Raw genomic sequence first — 21,597 nt, 5'->3', positions numbered from 1 at the left:
TCATAAGAACATAAGTAGTGCCATACTGGGTCAGACCAGTGGTCCATCTAGCCCAGTATCCTGTCTCTGACAGTGGTACAAGTGGATGCTTTAGAGGGAAAGCATTGTGTAGACCGTAGTAGGCTTTAAGCTGTTTTAATGATAGGTTAGTATAGAGTTACTTGTATCTGCTTCAACTATAGTTTGGGTACGAATCATAGAAAAGTAGAGCTGGAAGGGACTTCAGAAGGTCATCTAGTCCAGCCCCTTCTTAAAGCAGGAATACCCCCAACTATATCATCCCAACTAAAGCTTTGTCCACCTGGATCTCCAATGCTGGAGATTCCACAACCTCTCTGGATAGCCTGTTCCAGTGCTTTTAATACCCTCCTAGTATGAGTTTTTCCTGATATCAAACCTCAACTTCCCTTGTGGCAACTTGAGAGCATTTCTCTTTGTTCTGTCATCTGCCACCACTGAAACAGTCTAGCTGCATCCTCTGTGGAAGCATCCTGCAGGTAGTTGAAGACTGCTATTATTAAATCCCCCCTCAGTCTTTTCTCCTCCCGATTTAAGTAAGCCCAGTTTCCTCACCCTCTCTTGTAAGTTTTATGTGCCCCAGCCCCCTAACCATTTTCATTTCCCTGTGCTGGACTCTCTCCATTTTGTCTACATGCTTTCTGTAGTGGGGGGCCCAAAACAATACAATATTCCAGATGTGACCTCAGCAGTCCTGAATAGAAGGGAAGAATCCCCCCACAAGAGGGGGGAGTCTCTGGACTGCAGCCTGGAGCTCCTCTATGTGGCACCCCAGAGACTCCAAAGTGGAGCAAACCTCGCAAGGGGAGGTGGCCATGCTCCTGGTCCCATGAACCTGGAAACATGGCAGACAGCCCCAGCAGCCAAGAGCCAGAGGCTCCATCTGCGTGGAGCCTGGAACCATGGGTTTTATCTGGGTGGAGGCCTCTGAGGTGCCAGAGGGGGAGGCCGCAGAGTCCAAGGGGACCCTCTGGGTGTGGTGTGTGCCCATCCACATTGTGCCGCTGATAGGCTGGCTACTGATGGGACTGCCAGCCTAGGGGGCTTGCTGGCAGGGCTGCGGGCTCTCCTGCTCACCCTCCTGCATTAACTCCTGTGCTAACTCACGCCCTGGACCCAGAAGTGCACCTGTTTGTGCGTCCCGTTTGCAAGGCTCCGGTCGCATGGCTCCCTGGGGGGCTGGGCGAAGTTGGAGCCGGGGGTGGTGTGACCCTCCTCGGCACCACTCAGCTGCCTTCTTGCTGGCTACGCCCCTCCCACTATGGGCCCCTGCTTACCCGCAGGCAGGCCGGGGCTCATCGGGGGTCCTGGGGTCTCTCGTCGGGGGTCCCTGTGCTCACGGGGGCTTAGTGGGCTTTCATCCACGCGTCTTGTGCTGGAGCTGGGACCTGAGTGTAGCTTCTGCTATTGCTGGGACCTTTTTAAAGTGCACGCATGTGCAGATGGGCCGGCCGGTGCCGTGCTGCTCTCGGGCTAAGGAGGTCCTTCCCCCACACTGAAGGAGGGGACAGGTAAGTGCCCCTCACAACCTGTCTCGTGCTGGAAGCCTGGTTGCGCATCTCTATGGGGGGCTGGGCCAAGTAGGAGCCGGTTGGGAGGGGGGGTATGTGACCCTCCTCAGCTCCACTCAGCTGCCTCATTGCTGGCTATGTCCCTCCCACCACGGGCCCCTGCTTACCTGTGGGCAGGCTGGTGCTCGTTGGGGGTCATGGGGGCACAGTGGGCTTTCACCCACGTATCTCACGCCAGAGCCAGGACCCGAGTGAACATTCTTTGGTTTCCAAATGAACATTCCTTGGTTTCTACAGTATGATAGGAAGAAACTTTTTTGTGGGTTTTAAAAGCAGGAGATTCTGTTGTGACTATAATGAGTTATTAGTTGATTGAACATGAATATCTATCATCATAAAATATATTAACATTAAGGGATGGATGACTATTCTGAATTGGTGCACATATGACAAAATGAGATGAAAGATTATAGTTAAGATATGTGTATTCTTTTTTTCAGCTGGGTTAACAATTTTGGACATGAAGGTCTTGGACTTCTGTTGGATGTACTGGAAAGACTCTTGGACAAGAAACAGTAAGATCCTAATTTATTTAGGTAATGGAAGTAGTTGAGGAAGCTGCTCTTAAGTCTTCAAGTAATGTCTCATTTTTATTTCAAGGCAAGAAACTATCGACAAGAAGAATCAGAATAAACTTATCCAGTGCCTCAAAGCATTTATGAACAACAAAGTAAGGAATATATATATTTTTCATTTTATGAGATAATGGCATATTGTTTATTGCAATAATGAAAAATATGATACTGCATAGCAATATTTCCTCGTATTTTTTTCATTTACTGTCCTCTGTCAAGTGAGACGTGCAGAATGAGAGATACTTAAGTCCTTGGTTAGTTCATTGATCGATAACTGAATAATCGATAATGTAGACTTTCTTGTCTTCAGCATCTAGTTCATCTGTCCTCAGTAAAGTTTAAAAGGGCATTTATTTTTTTTATGAATTCTGGTGGTAAGTGAAAGTAGAAATATAAATTGCTAAGTAGCATGGTATGCTGTGGGTCAAAAGTGAGTCACTTTTTAAAAATAGGTTCCATAGAACTGAAAGAAGCCTTATTTCATCCTATGCTTCCTAGCATGTGCTCTTTAATTGTCATAAGATGCTATGAGACTTTTCTTTCTAGCTTCTAAAAAGAACCATGGAGGAAATTCATAAAAAGTTAAGGCTGCCAATATACTTGCTTGTTTAGAGTATAGAGTAGTGGACAGAGTATGTTGAGTATTAAGGTAATTTGTTACAGTTGGTTATGGAAAGCATTTGGCATTTTTATATAGGTGTTGAAGTCGCTATTAAAATGCAATTCACAGAATTAGTTCATCTTTTGGTTGTAGAATGTTTCTTAGTTTACTCAATTTGAATATTAAAAAAGATAATCAGCATACCAAAAGTACTGGGGTGAAAAATTGGGCTACTTCCAGTGAGCAGGGTTGGCAACTGATAGCCTGTGGGCCAGATCCGGGCTACAAAGAGGTTTGATATGGCCTGGGAAAGTTTGATCTGCTAAGGAGGTTTGATGGCATGGAGCTGCATTGTGCCACCTATCTCTTCCTTTGCTGTGCCTGCTCTTAACCTTGTTCCAGAGGAGGTGGGGGTATGCACAGGCAGGTGGGTGCTCCAGGGATGGAGACTTGCAGCCCATGACAGGCGCTGGGTCTCAGAGGGTTCAGACAGAAGTGCAGCTCCCTGCTGTAAATGATGACGCTTTGCAGGAAAGCATTCTGAGTTGCAACAATCCCCTGGACCAAACAGAAATCCACTGTTGGTTCTGAGGGGAGGGGAATCTAGCTGCTGGCCTGCAGTTGGTTTCCTGTAATAATATCCCCTCTTCCCTGCAAGGCTACAGAGTTTTCAGAATGGGAGGGGAGGAAGGGAGCAGTGAGAGCTTGTTCTAGGAGTTCCCCAGCTGGTGCTGCAGGGTGGAGTGGGTGAAGGGGGGGGGAAGGAGGGATGGAGGAAGCGGGGCTCCAATACACCCACCCTCCAGCAGGGGCTGAAAAGTCACCAGACCAAACTTCTTCTGATCCCTTTTCCCACTCCCATTCTGAAAACAGAGACAGGGTGGGCAGGCAGGGAGACAGAAGTTACAGAAAATGCTCTGTTTTGAAACATCTTCATCTGACGCCTTATGCGATGAGGGTTCCAATTTTCACCCAATTGGCTACTTTTGAAGCTGTCTGCAGCCATTCACTTGTGTTTGGTTACAGCTATAGACCACTTTCTGTGGCCAGATCGGGCGAAAATTGTCACTTCTGTCTGCACCCAAAGGGTGGCTGTGGCAGCAAAGGATTTGTGACTGCTGCTGTAGAGAATTTTTTTTCCAACTATAGCGATGGAAGGAAAATTACAAAACAACAGAAAAATGCATACTGTCTAGAAAGTGGCAGTCCTTTCATCACGTTCATGCTTGGGTTTCCAAAGCTAAGAAATTAAAAAAAAAAAAATTGTGTAATAAATAAATAAATGCATGTCAAGAGTTACCAGCCCCTGTTGATTTCAGAGAAAAGTGGCTGTACTTCACAGGTTAATCTTTGTTTTTCTTTTCTCTATTTTGAACTTTTACAATTGGTCAAGCAGTTCAAGTTAAGGTGTTTATCTGTATAGTTTTAGCTTTGTGTAACTGGAGGAAACGAGCACATTGCAGTTGTTGTTTTCAATTAACAACAGTACATCAATTTTCCTATAATGAGGGGCATGTGTACATAATTAAATTTGTATTAACCACTTTTTAAAACCTAAAGGTATTAATTGAAGGGAATACATCTGAATAATCTTTTTCAATTCAATTGACTTGAAGTGGAAATTAATCAGTTTCTTTTAAAGGGTTGTTTTACTGTTCATGAAGTGTTTTTAAATAACTTGCCTGGTCTATTTTATAGAAGTTGGACATTTGGATAATTTAAGACTTTTAATTGCTCATAACAAACTGCAAAATGTTCCACTAATGATGCTTACTTTTCAGTTATATGCTAAGCGTAGCAATCTTTTACCATTACTTAGCTTTATTGCTGTTACTTAATGCACTATTCTGTATTTTTAGAATATGTAATCCATTTGTGAGGAAAAATGGTGTTAAGTACATGAAGAAAAAATATGTTTTTTAAAATGGCTTCTTAAATAATATAGCTATCATTGCAAAGACGTGATCAGTTTTACTCATGTAGACCCCTTGAGCTTATGTTAAAATGAGTAATTTCTATGCATACATGTTTGCAGGATCTGATGTTAATATAGAGGTATTGCATAGCTATGGCTTCTCTTCAATTATACAGGTCCCCTGGACACTGTCCTTCCTAGAAGAAGGAAAAGAATGCGATTAGAAATCTAACATTTTCTTTATCCATCTCATTTTATAGCTGGTGTTTAATCCCCTTGTTCTTGTTTTTATTTATACCACTTTCTTTTTCCTTCTTTTCTTTTACCTTACCCTTGATTTCTGATTTTTAAACTTTTTTTTCCTGACCCCTTTTTCTTCATAGCGAATTAATGTTGCTTCATCTAGAAGTAGCTGATACTAATATAGGGATATCCAGAGTTAAATGGAAAAGCATCTTAGTTTCGAGTGAAAATAACTTTAGTAAGGAACAGAAACTAAATAAAATTTCAGCATCTGTTTTGTTTATTTACAGGATGGAGGGTAATATATCAATTATAATGAAGTAAAAAAAGATGAAAACAGTACAATATGAAGTCATTCAATGTAACATGAAGTAATATTTTAAACATGTTCACTACTTCAATATTAAAAGAAATGGAAAAAAAAAGAATGAGAGAGAAACAAACCGTAAAAAAAAATAGCTGAGGATAATGCCCATATGCCGTATGTTAAAAGAGAATAGTGAGTGGAATTTTTTTCACGAGACATAGCAACAGAGCATCATGTTTGCCAGGAGTGTCAAAGATCTCGCCTGTGAAAGGACATCATCTGGCCTGTCTTGATGGGCCACCTGTGGGGCTAGTCTGGCCACACTCCATGCCAGATCCAGTGCCTTCAGCACCTGTTCTGGTCAGTCTGGACCTGTGCTGCTTGTGGCCAGTCTAAGGTGGGCACTGTGTGCGTGCAAGTCTGTATTTGGTCAGAGCAGGTACTGTCTGGGGCACAGACCCAGACTGGCAAGCTCTGTGGACACTGCATTCAGCCTGTGATGGTGGGGGGAGGGTCAGATGAGTTGTCATTTCTAGTCATCTGTCTTGTCTGTAACAGTTGAGAAGTGACAAGAATGTATGGCTATTAAAGGTGTGCGAAGTGGGCTGTATTCAATTCGGATTCAGATTTGGCTTGATTCGGGGGGCAGCGATTTGATTCGTTGATTTGGATCACTGTCCCAATTCGATTCAGCCGAATCTGAATCTGAAGATTCGATGCTAATTCGGAGAATCAGTGATTCGGCCATAGACACACCTTTAAATGTTTTTTCTACATTCCTTGAGGTACCAGGTGCGGCTTGTGAATGCTGAGATCGTGGGGCAGATGGAGTGTCCCACAGGAGTGCGGGGGCGGGGGGGGGCATGCTTGGTGGCAGACCCGGAAGTGGACCAGAAGTATTTCTAGTCCACTTCTGGGTCCGCTGCCGATCATGCGGGGACCCCCCCTCCCTGTATCTCCCTGGCTTGGCAATCAGCCGCAGGGGGATGCCGGGTGCCTCCTCAAACCCAGGACGCACCAGTTGCTGAGCCGGGGGGTGGGGGGAGTGCTTCTGGTCCACTTACAGGTCCGCCACAAAGTATGCTGGGGACCCCCCTGTGCTCCCGTGGGACACTCCATATGCCTCACTATCTCAGCATTCACGAGCCGCCTGGTACCTTGAGGTATGTAGAAAAACATTTAAATCTGTGTCTATGTCCGAATCTCTCCGAATTGATTCGGAGGTTTCTGATTCAGTTTGGGGAGGTGAAAGGGTCTCTTGATTCGATTCAGATTCAGAGATTCGGCTGCTGAATTGGACTGAATCTCTGCCGAATTGAATCAGCGACTGAAGCTTTGCACAGCTCTAATGGCTATCCTATCACTTTTATTTACTATTCATTAAAGAGCTATGGTATTATAAACTCTATCCTTTTTTATTTTATTTTTTTTAACGGTATCTATCATACTTAAGTTATGGAGCACTTTTTTTTCTTCAGATTTCGCCTGCTTAATAGTCCTTAGTGGGTGCAATTCTTTAGTAGGGACATGAAACATTAAATGAATCCGAATATACTTAAGTCATTCTCTAGTATTACATTTAATATGCTTTATCTACTGGAATTACAGACAAATCTTAGCAACAAGATATGATTTGTGCTGTACCTGTTAGATGTCTGATTCATTAATATTTGTACTTTTCATTGTCGTTACAAAACTGAATGTTATAAGCAAATTAATGAATGCAGATGAGAGAACACATTTGAAATAGCTGCAAAAACTGAGAGAAGGATTGTCACTAAGTGAAGGGAAATGTATTTTTGTTTCAGTGATAAAATGCCCATTGACATGAACAGTACCAGGTGTTTATTCCAAGGCTATAAACAGATGTTGCATTTGTCTGCTGCATTCGTCACAGGACTAGTTGTGCCATGACTTGTCCCAGAACGGACAAGTTGTGTGATTGGCATATCTATATGTGAAAGTTGACTTTTAAGGAGTGGCTGAATGCACTGCTGCTCTTCTATCAGCAGGTGGCCAGTGAGCATATTTACAAGCATAGAAAAGTGAAGCTGGAACGGACTTCATGAAGTTGTCTTGTTCTAGCCCTTTGCTCAAGGCAGGATCATCCCTGACATCCAACCAAGTGTCTTTCTAACCTTCTTCTGAAAATCTACATCATAGCATGCTTTGTCCTGGTCACCTGCCCATAGTTGCCCCTGACTATTTCAAGTCTGAGCAAAGTGCCCACTGGGTATGCACATTGTGAGTGGCAAAATTTTTGTGGAAGGGATTTTTTGGTGTGATTCACTGCACAGCTAATGCCCCTAAATGTAGGAAAAGAGCTGTCTTCTGTACTGAGACCATTTTTAGCCATTGGTTGCAGATTAGGAAAAAGCTATAGAACTTCATTCAAGTATGTATATGGCTTTTTATTTTACCATTCCTGAAACTGATAACAGTTGTCTTGTATAGAAAGATTATTCTTCAAAACACTTAATTGTTCCATAAGAAGTCTGAAACTTACTATGCTGAAACAATTTTCATATTGAGACAAAAGTACTCTAAAAATAGTTTTTGAGTTGTGTTAGGCACTTAAATTGAGGAAGATATAACTTTTCACTAAGCATTTATTGTTTGTTTCTTTTTAAGTATGGATTGCAAAGGATTCTAGGAGATGATAGAAGCCTTTTGTTACTAGCAAGAGCAATTGATCCAAAGCAGCCAAACATGATGACAGAAACAGTAAAGATACTTTCTGCTATTTGTATTGTTGGAGAAGAAAATGTGTAAGTAATATGTTGAAGAGATGCTAACCCCACATTCTTGAGGTATTTTGGAATGAGAAATGTTTTGCTTGTTAATTAATGACAACTGTTCAGTTTACTTTTGCATGCTGTAGGCTATTTTGTGCACTTCAGATCCTTTTCTGGTGACTTAATAGAACAAACTGGTGGCTATTGATAAGATATTATAAATTATTCACTTACATGTGTATTTTTAGTATAATTTTCCTCTTAGGCTTTTCTTGAGAAGGAATCAGTTACCTATTTAAATGAAGAAAACTGTTTTGTTTGGAATAATTTCTATATTGAACTATCCTTCAAGTTACGCTGTTGACATTTGTCACATTAACACAAAAACAGTCTTCCTTACTATGATATAGACTTTAAATCAGTTTCTTATAACCCACTTTTGATAGTATCCAGAATGAGACCTGTTTGAGCCTAATGTTTGTTGCTTCAAAACTTAAGTTAAATACATATTGAAGATTGCAGCACATTGATTACAAGTGGAAACATATGGATAATCTGAATATACTTCCAGTCCTAAAGTGGCTGTGGATGATAGAGAGAGAGAGAGAGTATTAGGCTTATGGAAAGTATTTCAATTTTGGAGCAGTTGGCAGACAATCTAAGAAAAAATTAAGATGCATGGATATATATGGTTCAAACCACTATGTCTTTGTGTAAGAGCAAATTTTACTTTGGTAATCTGTTAAAGTTCTCTATTTTTAGAAATTGAGAATTTAGATAAGGGTAACAAATTTACATAATTTATTTACTACTTTCCTATTCTATATATAAACTTCCACATCAAATAAGTACCTTCTCAGGGCCTTTGTTTTGTTAACTAAAGATGTGTTATTGAATCATGGAATAACAATATAGCTAATAACCTATCAAGAGTTAATGCTCATGTTCTGTCAAAGATGGCAGTAATATCTAAATGTCAAAGGCTGCAAAAATTAGGTGTTTTTTTTCTTTAATTTGGAGAACGGGGGGGCAGGAAAGGAATAAATTATGAATGCCTAAGAGTTATTCCTTTTGATTGAAATATATATGTTTTGGTTTCCCAGCATTTTAAGTCGTTTAGGCTTCTTGCAGATGCTCAACCTCCCCCCCCCCCCAAAAAACAAACAAACAAACAAACAAACAACACAAAACAAAACAGACTTTATCGGAAGAAATACTGTGTTACCTCAACTCGGTTCTAGCATCTGTATAGTTTGGGCGCTTCAGCAGGGCTTTTTGGCGCTTTTAGATATAGCTCATTCAGCTATTAGATAAAAGTGCCAAACCCCAACCTCCGCTAAAGCACCCGATCTTTACAGATGTCGGATGAGCCAGTCCAGCTAAGTCACGGCCACTTCTGGGCATGTGCAGGGCTTGGTGTGGGAGCATGCAGAGTTTAAAGTAAAGCGCTGTTTTTAAACGTCTGCAAGCAGTCTCTTTTCCTTGTGACTTTTTTTTCTTTTTTGCTTTGGGTTTTGTTTGTTTGTTTGTTTGGTATCTCAAATGGGGGAAAATAGTTTACAATTTATTATGTTGTTGTTTTTGCCAGCAATCAGAAGGAAAATCTTATAAAGTGCTTAAGGATACTTTAAAACTGTGCATGAATTGATCTTTCTCATTTCTCCCTCAACACTCAGTCTTGATAAGCTTTTAGAAGCTATAACTACTGCGGCTGAGAGAAATAATCGAGAACGCTTTTCTCCAATTGTGGAAGGGCTGGAGAACCACGAAGCTTTGCAATTACAGGTGTGTTTACTTTCATTTTGGTTATCATCTGATTGTTGGATCTCTTAAAAGCAACCTGAATTGTTAAACTAAATGAGAAAGCTTGGGTCTGTTGCATATTGTGTTTTGTTAAAATTTTGATTTTGAGAGAATTGTTTAGGTCAGCAGTTTTTTCCTAATTCTTGAATGCTGGATTGAGATTTCAAAGCAAGCATTACTTTTTTAACAACTTGAGAAACCAACAGCTAGCTTAATTGTTTCAATATCCTGTCATTGACACACGCATTATATTTATCAAATGACTGTTTAATGATATTACCAAATGCTATTCATGTACTACAGTTAGTCTTAGTGATGCTAAAGGGAAGTTCCTGTTAAAGGCTTTTATTGCCTCCTTGATCCAGATACCTGCACTTGAGCAAAGGTACAACTACAAGACTCATTAACTTGTTACTGACAAAAATGTTCTTTACTTACATTAACACAAGCCATTAAGCTAGAATTTCTTCTGGCAAAAACAATCATAGCAGATGGCATCTTTTCTCTCTATTAATTTCCGATTGAACATGTACTTTGGCTTGTTCAGTCATGTCATAGTTGTAAGATAACAAGAGTCATTCAAGCAGACACAATGATGATGCAGTTACAGGCATATACAGTATTTGGAACCTCTACCAGCTTGCTGCAGCTGTAGAGAAGACCATACTTTTCAAAGAACTTAATAAATAAAAATGTTAACACAATTAAGATGTTTCAATAAAACTAAATGGTGAATTTAATTAAAAAATGAAGGAGATTTTTAACCTGTTACTTATTTTTTATCAAGCAGATACTGATTTTTATCTTGCTTTCCATCTTACTTTCAGTTAACATCTTTTACCAAATGTGGTTATTTCCCAGGAATCTGTTTTCAGTTTTTTAATGTATATTAGTACTTTTGACACTAGATTGTCTGCTGGTTATAAAACAAAGTCAGTCTCATGACCTTTATCAGAGTATTCGTTTTTTAAAACATGCTGCTGAAAAATAACTTCCTGGGATTTAAGCTGGGGGAGGAGGATACTTAAAGTTCCAATAACCTAAACCACCTGGTGTTGGAAAATATTAACTGTTACTAGATTTCAGTTTGTGTTCTAGGACTTTCCTGAGTATTATAGGGACATCCTTCTTTATTAATTGTGGTATGCGATAACAAAAAAGATTTTAAGGACAGGAAGGCTATGTTGGCATATGTAGGCCAGGTGTATATATTGAGAACTGTATCTTTAAGTTTAATACTTATTGATTACAGGTGGCTTGCATGCAGTTCATAAATGCCCTTGTCACCTCCCCTGAAGATCTTGATTTTAGGATACACTTGAGAAATGAATTTCTTCGTTGTGGATTGAAAAAAATATTGCCTGTAAGTAGTCTTGCTTTATTCACTATCTAAATATAAATACTTATGCACCTTTATATTATAACAATAAAAATAAATCTGTTTAAGGCAGCTCAGTGGAATGGATCAAGAGAGGCATTGCAATGTAAAGTAACTTGTAAGCAAAGTCCTTTTTACTTCCCACTATTTTGGTAATTTTTTGTGTCTCGTTTGGACCTGGTAATATTTTAATAGTTTTATTTTATACTCATGCAGTAAAGCACAATATGTAAAAAAAAAAAAAAAAAAAAAATTGCATGGCAGGGAGTCTTAGTAACTGGTTTGTTTGCTTTTGCACATCGCAATTAAACTATCAGTAATTAATTATTACATAATAATGATGAACCCAACTAACTTCCCTTTTATTGTGTGTGAAAAGGTTTTACATTTTTCAAATGGATTTTGGTATTTTTAGTCCTGGAATCAATATAGGCCTGTTGTCCTTTTTAATTAGCTTACCACAGCTTTTGAAATATTTTTTGTATTTGCTAAGCTGCTTCTGTAAACTTAAAACCAAAAGAGCAAAATAAACAAAATGCAGGTATCAAATTAACAACTTTTTTTTCATCCTGAATATAATCTTATGAATGAAAGACTTAGTGAGGCTGGGGGTTAGAGTGACCTTTTTAATGAAAGGGCACTGTATGCTTTTTTTTTTTTGTACTACTTTCTATTTTACTGGAGCACTGTAAGATGCAGAGAAAAGATGTCTAATACTCTATTTCTTATTGTGTTAAATCATGAATATAAGTTTTAGCACGTTTGCTAGTATGAATACTTTGTTATAATGGCAGTGCAGAACTATTTTGTGGTTGTCAATAAAGAGAACAGAGGATCTAACAGTTCTTCAGCCTAATGGGAATAATTTTAGTTAGAAAGGCAAAACAGTGACAGCCAAATGCTTATGACTTATCTTAATATCTATAGTTCACTTTTGGTAGGTGGTTTTGTAATGATGTTGTAGGGGATCAAACGCCTGCTACCGCTCATCAAAAAGCAATAGCACCTGTAAAATAAGAAATTGGTTGCGTCAGTCCTGATGGTGGAAATTTGTCCAGCAGCATGGGTGATCACTGATCAGTCTGTGATGCTTAAGATTTTTAATGCTTTCACTTTTGGCAGTGCAGATTGTATAATTATCAAGCACACATACTTCTCTGTTTACTCAAAAACTAGTACTAGGATTTAAAGTACTGAAGCTGCTGAGCTGTTTGCCTCAGAGCATGCCTGAGGATAATAATATTTGCTTTACTTTTCGCAAAAGTAACAGAATACAGACCTTATACTCAAAGGGATTAGTTTTTCAGTCACTAGTAATTTTGATTATTTGGTGTAGTCAAGAACTTGGATCTGCAGCCTCCGTTAACACACTTGAATTCAAATGATTTTTTTTCTTTCTTTCTTTTTTTTATTACTATGTCATTGTTACCCTTTTCATTTTAGAGTAGATATTTTGAAGGCTATTCTCTTAAAACTACTAGTATAACCCCCCCCCCCCCCCAACAAACCAAACAAACCCCCCAAAACAAAAAAAAATGCATTCTGTTGTCTTTTTAAAGAACCTCTCTCTTTTAAAGTGAATCAGTGTCTCAGCTTAAAGGAATTCTTGCTTTTTCTGCCTTTGCTATGAAAAGGCTTAAAATTAATTGTTTATATTTTCAGTTATGACAGTTTGCAAATGATATCCAAAACTGCATTAAAGTAACTTTTTGTTTGAAGAAAAACATTAAACTTCAGTGCTAATTTAAAATAGATTACTGGATTCTTTAAAAAAAAAAAAAAAAAAAAAGACAAGCCTAGGTCTTCTGACTTTGGAACAACAAAGAAAAGAGAGAGACCATTGAAGGCATTTGGCTCATTTGTCAATTTCTTTAATGAGCTTTAATTGGTAAATCTAGCTTGTTTGCATTGCTTTCTCATATTTTTAAATCATATAATTGAAATCCAATATATTTGTTTTAAGATGTGAAAATTAAAATGCCCAAGTATCCTTGAAGAAAAATATGTAAACAGTATTTAAAATTGGACTGATTATGTTTACCTTTCTGATTTGATGAGGAAACCTCTTTTTCTGAACATAAACATTCACTTTCCTTTTCCTTCTGTTACTTGATTTAATGTCATCTCAGTTACAGTAAGTAATATACTTGTTTTTCCTTTTTAAAGAAAGATCTCTGTGATAAGGCATCACAATCCAACTTTACATTTTGAGATCAAAGTTTTGGACTCAAAGCTTCTGAAATAGAAGGCAGAAAAGGCAGCTGCTTTTGATATGGTTTTCTGATGTTTGTTCTTGTTTACTGATCTTTTGGTGGATCAAACTTATTTTGGCATAGGAGACTCATTAGACTCTTATGTGAAAAAGTGAAATAGCTTAATGAATGTTACTGTCATAACTAAGTTGTGCATCACTATAGGAATGCTTTTAGGTTAAATCTAGTGATAATGAACTTGCCTTTTTTCTTCTTTTTTTAAATTTTGGTCAAGTTGGATTAAATAGTGTTTGATTGAGTGTTTTTCCATTAGGCTCTTGAAATTTCATTTTTTCTAGTTGGTAGAATTTTACAGGAAAAGGAACACTGAAGAGACTAAACTATACTTTTTTTTACAGTAGTCTTTGAAAGAACTCTTTAGAGTTCCGTGCTTATTTAAGCTTTAATTTTAAAGTGGTATATATCAGCATGAAAACCTTGAGTGCCTTCTAACTTGAAATACCTCTCCCACATGAAAATGCATGCTTGTTTGATTGCTTGGAGCATTGTTTGGCATCAGGAAACTGATCAGTGCAAGAGCAGGAAGATGCCTTAAGAGGGAGATGGCAGTTTACATTTTTTAGCATGTCCAGAATGGCTGACAGGGCAAGGATTAATTGCTTGCTTTCCTTTAGGACCCTTCTACATGTTACAGTTATTGCATAATTAACTGGTTAATTGCAGAATTAACTGAGACCAGCTACACATGCAAAATACCTGTCATGCTATTAAAAGCTCCAGCCAGCTATGAAGTTTGGCCTCAAAATTGTGTGCTCATTTTATAGCTGGTTACTATACAGCTTTAATAAAAGCTTCCATGTAGCACGGAATACATTATACGAAAGCAATTTGCTGGTCCTCTGGCATTCCAGTGTGCGTTGCTCCATTTCCAATATAAACTTCTTTTAAAAAGAACAAGGAGGAAACCCTTGCCGCAGCATAGTTCTGACTCTTAGGTTCATTCCCCCTACCCAGCAGGAGAAAACCCTTGCCCCCCCCTTCCCCCCCACCCATGCATCCACAGAGCAGATGAGCAGGGACACCCCTGCCACGATGGAGCATCCTATGGAGCAGCAAGGCGGGGATGGGGAAGGGGAGGGGATGGAGGGGAAGCTTAGAGAGCCAGGGATACCCTGCCTAGCTACAGTGCATTCAGCTGAGCAGCAGCAAGCACAGTGGGGACCCCCCCCCCCCACACACATACACACACTTCTCTCCAGGCGTGCAGGGAATGACGGACAACCCTGCCCAGCTGGAGCAAAGCCTGGGTCTCCTGAGCACCAGCAAGTGGGAGAGAAAGGTGGGGAAATCCCACCCCCCCACACCATTTCACTGCACAAGTCTAGGGAGCTGTTGACACCGTGCCCAGCCACAGAGCAGCCCCAGTTTCCTGGGTAGCAGCAAGCACAAGAGAGTGGGGCTGGGTAGGATGTCCCCTGCTCCCTGAACTTGTGCAGGGAATGATGGGGGAGGATTTCCTTCCTCCCTCCCCAGCTTGCTGCTGCCTGGATGTAGCCATGCACATGATGCAATGTCTTTATTGCAGCACTGTTTTCCTGGTGCAATAGGAATAACATGTAGAGTCCCTTAAATGAACACCCAGAACCAGTGCCCCTTCTTGCTCTACTTTAATGAAGCTACTGGAACAGGGCAGAGTGGGACACTTCCTGTGCCTGGCCTCCAAACTTGTGCATTGGTACGGAGGCATAAGATTCCTAGGAGAACTCTAATACACCAGAAACAGGTCACAAGTGCATTTTCAAAGTGCATTTTCAATATGCTTCATCTAATTATACAAGCTAGGTAAAAACACTTTTAAGTTTTGTTTTTCTTGTTTTTGTTTTTTTGGTGGCTGTACAAATAACTTTTACACATTTTAGTTCTATAGGAAATATTGCTGTTAACAGTTCACTAATGTTTCAGTTTTTAAATTGAACTGGCCTATTCATATACTTACAAATGTAATAATAAACACACAGATATGTAATGACTCCTGGGAATAATATCTGTGAGCCCTGTTTTTCAAAGAAATGTGATAGTTAAGTGAAAGCTGAAGGGCAGCATGATGTACATTTGATATGTACCAGAAACTAGCATATGGATCAAAACTGTAGTGCTTAATTTGTGCTGCTTAAACCTGATGAATTATATTTTTCTGATAAATCAGCAGCAATTCTTAGGTTTACCTTTTTTTTATTGAATCTTATGATGGTATAGCTGAACAAATAACTGAACAAGTTGCTTTTTGAGTAATAGGTTTTTAGTTCCTCAAATTTTGGCCTATGCTTCTTGTAATTCTGCATTACAAATGGAAATTTTATGCTGAGCAAATGAACTTTCCCAAGGAGTACAAGTGTAATGGAAGTTTTACTGTAGACAGACTTTAGCCTCCTTATTTAATAAAATGAAGTATTTTAGTTGAAAGGTCACAGAACATTTGTTTCGGACTTCGCAATGACGTCTAAATTGTCACTGAAGGACTTTTAGAATTGCTGTGCCCAGTATCTGCCAGACATCCAAAAAGCTGACTGAAAATAAAAAGTTTACTGCTCCCCTCCCCCCACAAATCCTAAGACATTTATTTTCCTATAGTAAACTCCAGGGAATGGTAGATGGCTTTAAAAATTCTCCTAGCTAACCAAGACACATTTGGAAAAAAATATCTTTTTTTTTTTTTTTTTTTTTAAGAGTTTTGGGAAGCTACGGAAAACTTGATGCCATCTTAAAGGACTATAGGTGACTAGCGAATGTGGTAAGAACTGCTCAAGCTCCTTCTTTACTCTGAGGGGTGTGAGCAGTAACAGATAAGAAATTTAAGTGCCAGGTAGTACCAGCGCATCCATTTATTTAGTGCACAGGTGGGAAAAGGTGATGCTGTCGAGTAGCATTTCCTTTTAGACTCAGCACTAGTTGTTGCAGTACCCTATCTTTGTGCAGTTGCACTGGAAGTACTTACTTCAATTGTTATGGTCAAGGGATCATGTTGTGGAGGTAGCTATTTAACGTCTTCTAAGAATTTTTTCATGCAGCTTAATGTCTTTAGCAGAGATGCACTTTTCAGCAGAGATGCATTTGTCTAGCATTTCTCTTTGTCTATAAGTGTATATAAAAATGTGTATTAGCTCATTAAATAATTTGTAAGTTCCACGTAAATTTTGTTTTAATGATGAAAGGGGAAACCTTGGCAGGATCTCTTGAGCCAAGTTTACCCAAGTTTAAGATGACTTAGAATTTAATTATAATCTATAATCTAATTATAGGTTAGATCCTATAAATGGAACATTTGGAAATTGGTTATAATTTTCCATATTTAGAATTTAATTATTGGAGGGTCATCTTATATTTAGGGATCTCCATAAATCACTCCAGAAGTGCCCCCTGTAATGGCTCCTTTACTGCTTTCATTTCACCACTTTCATTTCATACTGAGGCCCCACTGACTTGGCTGTTTGCCATTGTTTTGAATATGCCACGATTTTTGCTTCCCTGGTAGCAAATGGCCCAGCCAGCAGGGCCCCTCAGTTAATCCATGTTGGGCGAGCAGGCAAGCAGTAAAATGAAAAACATAGAAGGGGCTGATGGGAGGGAGAGGGGGTCACTTCTACAGCTATTTACAGAGATCCCTACTTATATTCTTACCCTCCCCTCCCTCCTCACCACCACCACTGCAGCAGAATGGAGGGAAAATGGTAAATAGTGGGGGGAAAAAACTTTGTCTTGGATTTGAGTAAATACTGCATGTGAGACCGATTTGAGGATTGCAGACAGTTTAGTGAGCCAGCCATTTAATGCATCTTAAAAGAATAACTGTAAGAGCGTAAAGAAGTTTGACACCTGCAGCAGTTCTGTTTTCAGTATATCTGACCATTGTTAAGCAGAGATTATAATAGCACAAAATAATACTTGATTTTTCATTATATAAATTACTGTCAAATATTTAACTATGGTGGCTTTAGTCAACATGTACATTATGGCAAACACTGAATTTGTGAAAATTAAAGAGCAACCTTTTTATTCATTTTCGTTTGGTTTGTCTTATCTTCCTAATTTGGAACTCTACATTGCTGATATTTTCCTTTTCAATGCGCTTGACCATCCTTCTCTACTTTTTCTGCCATCTTTGAACGGTCTTCACATGTGATTATTGAAATGACATTTCAAAATCATTGCCCGTTCCCTGTCACCATGTGCCACTCCCTGACTGGGGCACCTGCCAGCTAATCTTGCACCCCTCTTTCCAGCTTCTCCCTCCCTGTCCTGCAGCATGTGGTGCTGGGAGGAGCTGGGCATGGGCAGTTTGCCTACAGTGGGACAATGTGTCCCTCAACAAAGGGTACATGCAGGGGAATGCATTATGGCACAAAGTAGCAGCATGAATTTGTGCTGCTACTGTTTGTGCCACTACAAGCACATGATCCTGCTTGTCTGGACATGGCCTATTTGTGTATTTTAAAAGTGGCATGCAGGAAGTCAAGCATCATAGGTTTGATAATATAGTAGCAAAATACCTGAGGAATTTTGTGTAATATTTGTGTAGTACCTTTAAAAATCTACTAGTCGCACTTGAGACTTTTCTACCTGAATATACACTTTTTTTCACCATTTAATATAATTTGTTCATAACAGTTTTTATTTGTCATGAGGCCATATAATACTGTCTTTAATTGTATGTTAGTAGATAATGTTCTCTCATTTGAACCAGTTTGTTGAGAATGAAATTATTGGCAGTTTGATTACTGGGCACTCACCTTCTGTAAGTTTCCTAAAACATTTAGATGAAAATCTTGTATCTAAACTAACGAGTACCAGTATAAATTGAGTGTTCTTGCTACGATGTCAGGTTTTGCCACAATCATGCAACGATCTGTACTTTTGTTTGAAAACATGCTTCTTGGATTTTCTGTTCGGAGAGATAGTGTGCTATACTTGTAGCTACTAAACTGTGTATAAAATGCAGAAAAACTGAAACTGAAGCATTTAAATTGTTTTGCCTTGGAAAACTAGGGTTTAAAAAAGAAGGAAAATGAAGAGCTGGATATTCAGTTAAAAGTGTTTGATGAAAACAAAGAGGAAGACTTAATTGAACTGTCACACCGTCTCAATGACATCAGAACTGAAATGGAATATCCTTTTTAATAAAAGATCACTTTATTATATTGTTCATGAATAGTTTCGATTAATTTTATTTAAAAGTCCTAGATTCATTTTCTTCAAAAATTAATTGATTGCTATGGTTGCATTCCCTTTGGGACAGTAATTTGTGACAGGTAGATTTGTCTCCCATTAATTTGATAAGAAATGGCGAAATATAAATACAGTAAAATCCCTGTTATCTGGCACGAGTGGGGAGTGGGGGGTGCCAGGTATCTAAAAATGTCAGTTACCTGAGAAGCATGGGTTTACAGACGGACACGGGAGGGTTGCGGGGCAGGGGAGTGACTTTGAGAGATATACCTTGCATTAATAATGGTCTTTATTTTTAATTATTACTAATTATTTCTGTCAGGTAGTGGTCGCTATAATTTAGGAAAAAGTTAGACTAAGGTAAAGTGACAGCTTTATTTCCATTGATAAGGGAACAACTTTTTATGATAGTTCTGGGGGGTGTTTTTAAATAAATATTTGTTTATACTTAGGCTAAGTCAAAATATTTTCATCCTTGGTTTTGTTATCAAATCAATTAATTTGCATAAAGAGAATCACTTTTCAAATTTAACTTGATTTTTTTTTAGGCCTGGTTTTTGTTTTTAAGATGAAAATCTTTTACAATTTGCACTTCTTTGCTTTGCAATATTGATATGTTCTTACTCTTCAATAACATCTATTTTCTTCCTTTAAAGTCAGTTCCAGTCAGCACTTGTAAATCTTCATGTTATATAGCCTGTTTTGTTTTTCTCTGTGTAACTCTACCTTGAGAAATCAGGATTAGTTCAGTTGAAGATGTCTATATAAAACTTCCTTTAAATCAGAAATGGGCATTTAATAAGGAAAAACTTCTTTACTGTCCGAGCCCCTCAAGGCCTGGAACAGAATCGCCTCAGAAGTGGCGCAAGCACCTACTCTGGACACCTTCAAGAAACGTTTAGATGCTTATCTTGCTGGGATCCTTTGACCCTAGCTGGCTTCCTGCCCCTGGGGCAAGGGGCTGGACCTGATGATCTTACGAGGTCCCTTCCAGCCCTAGTGTCTATGAAATCTATGAAATAGTTTAATAGTTTCTAGGGTTGGAAGGGACCTGAACAGATCATCAAGTAGGACCCCCTGCCCTGGTCAGGAATGAGTGTTGGAATCATAATACCCCAGCCAGATATCTATCCAACCTCCTCTTGATGACCCCCAAGGTAGGGGAGAGAAGCACCTACCTTGGGAGCCCATTCCAGAGCCTGGCAGCCCTAACTGTAAAGTAATGCTTCCTGTTATCAAGCCTGAACCTACTCTCAATCAATTTGTGGCCATTATTCCCTGTTATCCCAGGTGGTGCCGGGGGGAACAGAGCCTCATGTATTTTCTGCTGGTCCCCCCTGGTGAGTTCATAGATGGCCACCAGATCCCCTCTCAGTCTGCTCTTGTGAAGGCTGAATAGATTTAGACCCTTTAGTCTATCTTTGTAGGGTGTGGCCTGCTGCCTCCCTTACCATGTGAGTGGTGAGTGGCCCTCCTCTGGACCCTCTCAAAGTTAGCCACATCCCTGTTGAAGTGTGGTATGCAGAACTGGACATAGTACTCCAACTGCGGCCTGACCAGCGCCGCATAGAGGGAAGGATCACCTCCCTGGACCTGCTTGTGCTGCACCTGTAGATGCACGACAAGGTGCGGTTAGCCTTACTGACCACTTCCTTGCATTGGCAGCTCATTTCCATCCTGGATTCAACAATGACTCCAAGATCCCTTTCAGCCACTGTGTTGTTGAGAAGGGTGTTACCCAGCCTATAGGTATGTTGCAGGTTCCTTCTCCCTAGATGCAGCACCTTGCACTTGTCTGCGTTGAATTCCATTCTATTCTCATCTGCCCACCTCTGGAACCTGTTCAGATGTAGTTGGATTCTATCCCCCCCCTTCAGTGAGCCCACTTCTCCCCACATCTTTGTGTCATCAGTGAATTTGTACAGTGTGCTTTCCACACCCACCTCCAAGTCGCTGATAAAGATGTTGAGTAGCACAGGGCCAAGGACTGAGCCCTGGGGAACTCCACTGCTCACGTCCCTCCAGGATGAAAATGATCCATCCACCACCACTCCCTGGTTGCGACTATCGAGCCAATTTGTCACCCATCTGACTGTAGGCATCAATGCCGCAGTCATCTATTTTTTTTTTTTTTTTTTATGAGAGTGGGGTGAGAAACAGTGTCAAAGAGGCCTTCTTGAAGTCTAGGTAGATGACATCCACCTCGATGCCTGCATCCAAGAACTTTGTGATCTGGTTGCAAAAGGAGACAAGGTAAGTCAGGCAGGATCTGCACGTAGTTAACCAATGTTGGTTGCCCCTGAACATTACCTCCCATGCTGGGCCCATGGAGATGTGCTCCTTGATAATTTTGTCAAAGGTCTTTGCAAGGACTGAGGAGAGACTAACTGGCCTATAGTTAGCCAGGTCCTTCTTTCTCCCCTTTTTGTAAATGGGGACCACATTGGCCCTTTTCCAGTCCTCTGGGACCTGGCCAGAGCACCATGAGTGCTCATACAGCCGTGCCAGGGGCTCTGCTTGACTTCCGCCAATTTCCTCAGTACCCTCGGATGAAGAGCATCTGGACCTGCTGATTTAAACACATCCAGCTCCTCCAAAAATTCCTTAACTAGATCGTCCTTGACCCTAGGCATGGTGTCGTGTCTCCTGAGCCTGTCCGTAATCCTAGTGGGGGAGTTGTCCTGGTCCCTGCTCAGAAATATGGAGGCAAAGAACTCGTTGAAGAGATCAGCTTTTTCCTTTGCTGCATCACCAGATTGCCAAACCTGTCCTGTAGGGACCCCACGTTACCTGATGCCTTCTTCTTACTCCCTATGTATTTGAAAAAGGACTTTTTGTTATCCTTAATTCTGGTTGCTAGCCCTAGTTCTGTCTCTGCCTTGGCCTTCCTAACTGCCTCCCTGCAATCACGAGTAATGGAGGTGTAAACTTTCTTGGTGATAGCCCCTTGCTTCCACTGATTGTATGCCACCTTTTTTGCCCTCAGGCCCTCCTGGATGCCTTTACTGAGCCAAG

General features: G+C 39.9%; 1 protein-coding gene across 1 annotated transcript in view; it reads left to right on the top strand.

Annotated features, from left to right (window-relative positions):
* The window catches only part of LOC102384216 (protein diaphanous homolog 2), a gene marked incomplete at its 3' end in the record, with an annotated part of 232,060 nt that overhangs the window by 20,672 nt on the left and 189,791 nt on the right, over positions 1 to 21,597 (top strand). The window contains exons 3-8 of the mRNA XM_006030052.2: positions 2,030 to 2,104; positions 2,190 to 2,259; positions 7,862 to 7,998; positions 9,642 to 9,750; positions 11,021 to 11,131; positions 18,403 to 18,521. Coding sequence (XP_006030114.2) covers positions 2,030 to 2,104; positions 2,190 to 2,259; positions 7,862 to 7,998; positions 9,642 to 9,750; positions 11,021 to 11,131; positions 18,403 to 18,521 — 621 coding nt within the window. The remainder of the gene's footprint in view (positions 1 to 2,029; positions 2,105 to 2,189; positions 2,260 to 7,861; positions 7,999 to 9,641; positions 9,751 to 11,020; positions 11,132 to 18,402; positions 18,522 to 21,597) is intronic.

This window comes from Alligator sinensis, unplaced genomic scaffold (assembly GCF_000455745.1).
Source record: "Alligator sinensis unplaced genomic scaffold, ASM45574v1 scaffold593_1, whole genome shotgun sequence".
In the NCBI taxonomy this organism is placed as follows: Eukaryota; Metazoa; Chordata; order Crocodylia; family Alligatoridae; genus Alligator; species Alligator sinensis.
The sequence above is the reverse complement of the archived record's forward strand: the minus strand, read 5'-3'. Positions and strand labels throughout refer to the sequence as shown.